The sequence below is a fragment of the Nestor notabilis genome, unplaced genomic scaffold (genome assembly GCF_000696875.1).
Source record: "Nestor notabilis isolate BGI_N333 unplaced genomic scaffold, ASM69687v1 scaffold14420, whole genome shotgun sequence".
Taxonomy (NCBI): Eukaryota; Metazoa; Chordata; class Aves; order Psittaciformes; family Psittacidae; genus Nestor; species Nestor notabilis.
The window spans coordinates 14,307-19,627 of record NW_009911714.1 but is presented as its reverse complement, the minus strand read 5'-3'; the positions used below and the strand labels follow the sequence as shown (position 1 = coordinate 19,627).

The 5,321-nt window shown below is 43.5% G+C and overlaps 1 protein-coding gene across 1 annotated transcript in view; it reads left to right on the top strand.

Annotated features, from left to right (window-relative positions):
• BUB1 (BUB1 mitotic checkpoint serine/threonine kinase) overlaps nt 1-5,321 on the top strand; it is a gene marked incomplete at its 5' end in the record, with an annotated part of 16,013 nt that overhangs the window by 3,680 nt on the left and 7,012 nt on the right. Inside the window, 7 exons of the mRNA XM_010016082.1 lie at nt 467-636; nt 977-1,308; nt 2,171-2,223; nt 2,728-2,865; nt 3,729-3,824; nt 4,466-4,556; nt 5,139-5,211. Of these exons, the coding sequence (XP_010014384.1) occupies nt 467-636; nt 977-1,308; nt 2,171-2,223; nt 2,728-2,865; nt 3,729-3,824; nt 4,466-4,556; nt 5,139-5,211 (953 nt within the window). The remainder of the gene's footprint in view (nt 1-466; nt 637-976; nt 1,309-2,170; nt 2,224-2,727; nt 2,866-3,728; nt 3,825-4,465; nt 4,557-5,138; nt 5,212-5,321) is intronic.

The window sequence follows — 5,321 nt, the reverse complement described above, 5'->3', positions numbered from 1 at the left end:
AATGGGGTATTCCTCTCTTTCCATGCAGCTATTCCAGAAATATTCTCATGTCCTTGGAAAATTGGCATTTGGCTGCGTTCAGTTCTTTTTCAACCTCTCCACTGAAGCCTGGAAACCTTTTCTCAAAGCCGAAGTTAGCATCCCTGTGTGGAAATGGGGTGGGGAGAGCCTGGAAGCATCAGATAGCATGCCAAACGATTGACACCAATATTTTTTGTCTAAGCTCATCCCCTGGGTTTGTCTTTTCAAACCTAGATTTTCACAGTGGTGTATCTTCTGTGGAAAGTAGGAGCAGCTTTGAGCAGTCCTAGTTACCCTGGTGTGACTGCTTCTCCCAAACTTATGCCTCTAGAGCTGAGTGTTATCTGTTGCACAAACTATATATCTAAATTCAAGCAGCTTGGAGTGTCTGTGTTGAGAAACTAATTTGGATATTGATTAACTCTTTCACTTGATATCGTTGTTTAATCCTTAGAGAAAGAACAGAGAGACTCCATAAGGAAAAAAGAGTCGGCTGTCCTTGAACTGCAGGCTCTGCAGCAGAAGCTGGAGCAGCTCACCCAGCTCACCAAAAGCTTGGAAGAGACCAGACTGGAACCAGCAGCTACAACATCAGCTGGGCCAAATGGGACAGAGGTAAGTACATACTGTGATCAATAGGAGCTGTCTTCAGGAACTTCATCTCCCAATCTAGCCATGCTTTAGACAGTCACCAGAGCAAACTCTTAACCAAACCTGGCAATTCAGGCTGCCGTATTGATTAGTGTAGATACCTCGCATAACTTGAAATACTCAATGATATGTTTTAATTGTTAAACCCAAAGCTTCATTTTTGCTTCTCCACAGTTTACTTTTAATTGCATATGAAAGTTATGCATGAAAAACTGCTCTGGTTCTGTAGAAATAAAAGGAAAATGGCAATGGCTCTACTTGTGGGGGGTGTTGGAGCGTAAAAGAGCATTTCTCATCCCTAAAGGTGCACCCACATGTGACATCCAGTGCATCTCTACAGCAGAACTGGAGGGCATCTTGTCAAACGTCACATCTACAGAACACCCGGGGGCTGGTGCCAGACCAGCCTCAGGCAAGTGCTCTATCAGCCACTGCTCCTACACTGCAGCCGGGGAAAGCCACTGGCTACCAGAAGACATCAACCTCCCTGTGGGAAGGAATGTGTAAGGATGCAGTCAGAACCCAGCCAGAGCTTGCACAACTCCAGAGCAGTTTGTTACACCATCCCTTCAATAACGCTTCAACTCAGGAACGGGCACGTCCTGACTCTGCTCTTAACTGGAGCACTGGAGAAAAGTATGTATAAAGAGGCTAATTCTTGCTCTTGTGTTGTATCACAGTATCTCCACTTCAACTGAGAATTAACTGAAAAAGTATCTTTCTGCCTTTTCTGAAAACAAAATAATCTGAAGTAGCCTGTGGAAACCAGTATTTAGACATAGATCCCACTTCCATAATTTACAGTCCTCCTTTTAGGTTTTAATTCCTTTAACCCTGTGTTTTAGTTGTAATAACAAAGAGGAAACCGAGTGTGTAACTGCAGTAATCATTCAGCATTGCTGGCCCTGGCATGCCTGAAATAAACAGGATATGCTCAGTTCCTGCAGGTCCCATACACTACATCTTGGCTACAAGGTCTCCAGAGAAGAAAAAAGTGCTTGTATTTATCTTTTGTACTTCTTGCTTGTCTGACTTGGCTTAATACAGCAAACAAAGCTGGGGGGCAGAGGGAGAAACCTAGCCTGGCAAAGCAAGCCTGGCTGGCTAGGCTTGGCCAACAAGAGGAAAGGAATCCAGTTGTCATTCACTTCTATTAGGGAGTTATTTGGAGGCAAACTGTGCCCAAGAAGAGTATGTAATGTCTGCATTTTAACCCTTTTAAAAGACTCTGCTGCCTTTCAGGTTTTATACCTATTGACAGCGTATGAGAAACTTTCTTGGGGCAGCCTCTAATAACATTCTAAAGGCTCTGTCACTTGCTTCGTTTGTGTGACTGAAAAGTCATTCATGAGGGATAAAAATAGGATCACTAGTTGTGTTTGTCTGGGATGTTTCCTTTGTTCTAGACTGGGAAAGGCCTCATTACTGTTTAGAATGGAGCTGGAATTTAAATAATGGCTTTTATTTCAAGCTAATGTTGTTAATCTTTCCTTCGAAGGCACCCCAACAAGAGAGCTGCTGCACTGACGTCTGCTCTGGATGTGAAAGAAGGTAATAAGCCCAGGTTTGATAAAGACTGATGCTACTGGTGTGACTGTTACTGGCTGGCAATCAATAGCATGTGGCTGCTAGTTCCAGGCCTAGCTAAGCTTTTTGACTTTCCTAACTCCATCCCTGCGTGCTTGGGCAACGTCTCTATAACCCTTCCAGTCATTTTTCCACCTTCTGGACAACTCCTTTTTGTTTGAGCTCAGTCAGGAGTTCACTGTGTGTCTTTGCTGGCTTCCTGCCTGCTTGGCTTTCTGTGTCAGAATGATGGATCATTCCTGTGAAATGAAGATGGGCACTCAGGTGTCCAGTGTCCCTCTTGCCCTTTCGGGCAGTCTCCCTTGGGAATCCACCAAGCACATCTGTGCACAAGCCAAAATCTCTCCCAAAAGCCTGGGTTGTCAATCTGCTCAACTCATTTACTTCTCTCATAACATTTTGCTTGCTACTTGAATGTTAATAAACAATCCCAGGCTACTTCAGAAACAATCTTGTTCTCTTTTCTAGCATCTAGAGTGGGAAATTCTTCCTTTGCTTCTGGAAATGCTTCTCAAGCCACTCCAAACACCTCTCTGGGAGGAACAACACAGGCCACACCATTCAAAGTGCAGCCTTCACCTACAGTTCATACGAAAGAAGCACTGGGTAAGCACCTGGAATAACCCTAGTTCCACTGGAGGTAATGGGATCTTGCCTGGTGACTTAGGTGGAGCCAGCTATACAAGAAAGCTCTGTAGTGATGGGCATGTGGACCCTTCAGTCAAAGAGGAAAACAAACTTAAACTTCTACTTTTCTTTTGCCATTGTCTGGATCACCTAAACCTTTTGACCAGAAATAGATGCTTTAATAACATCCCAGCAGCCACATGCTGTAAACTCCTGGATAAGTCACTGGTGATACACCTGCAGGCTTCTTCCTTGGCTTCTGAGCTGCTCTTGTCACTGCTGTCAGGGGCTCCTCTTTTTGAGTCAAAGACCTGCAACAGACTATTGTGGAAGAACGTTATGTACTTAGTCAGCTTTGGGTGATGTTGAGCTTCCCTCAGAGCTGAAACAAGGGTGACTTATGCAAAAGGTCTTTGATTATTTAACAGACATTGACAGTTAAAAACATTGCCCGTTCTCCAAAATCCTAAAAGGGAAGTTGCGATTGTAAAGAATAAAAACCCCAAGAAGCTTGTGGTGTGCATTAGTTTTCCAAATGCCTAAGGAGTTAAAGGAGAATTTGCTCCTGTAGCAGAACTTGAAATCTTATCTTAGAGAGGAAAAATAGAAGCTGTGGCATCAACAAGGATGTGTTGGCCTTTCCCTGTGTGTGTGTTCAGTTGTCTGGAGTGTTTAAATGCAGTAGGAAGAAGTAACTGATTACTGAGTTTGATAAATCATAAGAATATTGTAATGAATTGGCACTGGGTTTGACTACTACACAGTGGAAGAACCTCTGAAAACTTCTACTGGGTGTGATACTCCTGTGGGTTTGGGGATAATCATTTTATTCATTTGCTTAGGATTTCTCATGGATATGTTTCAAACACCCCTCCTGCCTGAACCATCTCCTCTTGACGAAAGTGAGGAGCAATTTGAAGCCTTCTGCAGAAAAAGTGGTAGGTATTATTTATATTCTTCACTCCATGATATTTCCTGCCTTTCTTTCCCATCTACCCCTCCCACCAGTCCTGATAACTTCGAGATAAGTGACAGTTTGAGTAGGTGGGAAGAAATAAATTCTTTCCTGGTAATTTAGTTTACTGACAAGTTCTAAATCTTGTTGCATGGTCAGAGAAGAGCAGAAGCACTTTACTGTTAGCAAACCTATTGATGCTTCTCTGTAGAGACTTCTCTGGTGTTTAAAACCTAACTTTGAAAAGAGCACAGCTTCATGTGAGTGAAGCTTTTTACTAAAGCATTTTGGAGGCTGGGTGTTAGTATCTGAATCACCAGCTTAGTGTAACAGTTAAAACTGACAACCAGGCAGTAGCAGTGGCTCACAAGAGTGAGCACTAAGGTACTTCACAACTGGTCAGATGCAGCCAAGAAAGCTTCCGTATTCCTGGCCAGCCTTGGGTCTGGGGTGGAATAATCTTCCCCATTTCCAAGAGCTTACAGGAAAGATGATTTGAGGGCAATTCTGAGGATGGTTCAGGATGCAGCCATGAGCATCAGTTGCCTGGTTAGGGGTGAAAATGTGACTGTTTATGTACCCTTGACTGGGCGAAGGTGATACTGGTTGTCTTTTATTTTCAAGACCCTGATGGAAGCCTGAAACCCAATGCTGTGGTCCCCATCACGCCTGCATTCTCTATCTTTGAAGATGAGAATGAGAAAGAGAACAATGGGTAAGGAGCAAAAGAGTAACAGCTGAGCTCAGTTCATTAAGAATTCCATATAGGATTGATTCTATCCCATAGAACTGCTGTGACTTTACTTGCAGTACCAAGATTGGCTTGCCTGATGGAAGCCTGAAACCCAATGCTGTGGTCCCCATCACGCCTGCATTCTCTATCTTTGAAGATGAGAATGAGAAAGAGAACAATGGGTAAGGAGCAAAAGAGTAACAGCTGAGCTCAGTTCATTAAGAATTCCATATAGGATTGATTCTATCCCATAGAACTGCTGTGACTTTACTTGCAGTACCAAGATGGGCTTGAATCCAGCCACTAGCAGCTGTGTGGAAGTGGCCTGAGAAAGCTGTAGCTGCTTCTCTGTGGAATTGCACAACTTCCCTGTTTGGACAGTGCTTGAGATGCTTAATTTTCTGGATAAGTGTGGATAGTTTGTTCCTTTGAGCTACTGCAGCTTCTCTGTGTCTGCAAATGGGATTATTTAAAAGAATAAAAATTGAAACCAAGAAGCCTTTGTTATGATCAGTCAGGCTGGGAAGACTGAACCCTCAGATTCTGAACTACCTGTTTTGTCAGGATCCCACAGCATAAAAGCAAGCCAGAAGAGCCCAGAACTGTTGGAGAACGTCCCTTGACTGACTGTGCAGCAGCAAACACAGAAGTGAGTGTTTGGTATTGTTGCAAGAATTAGCCTTAAAAATGAGTTATGTAGTTAGAGGGGATAGAAGGAATGGCTGGATTTACCTCTGGGCTGGGCCC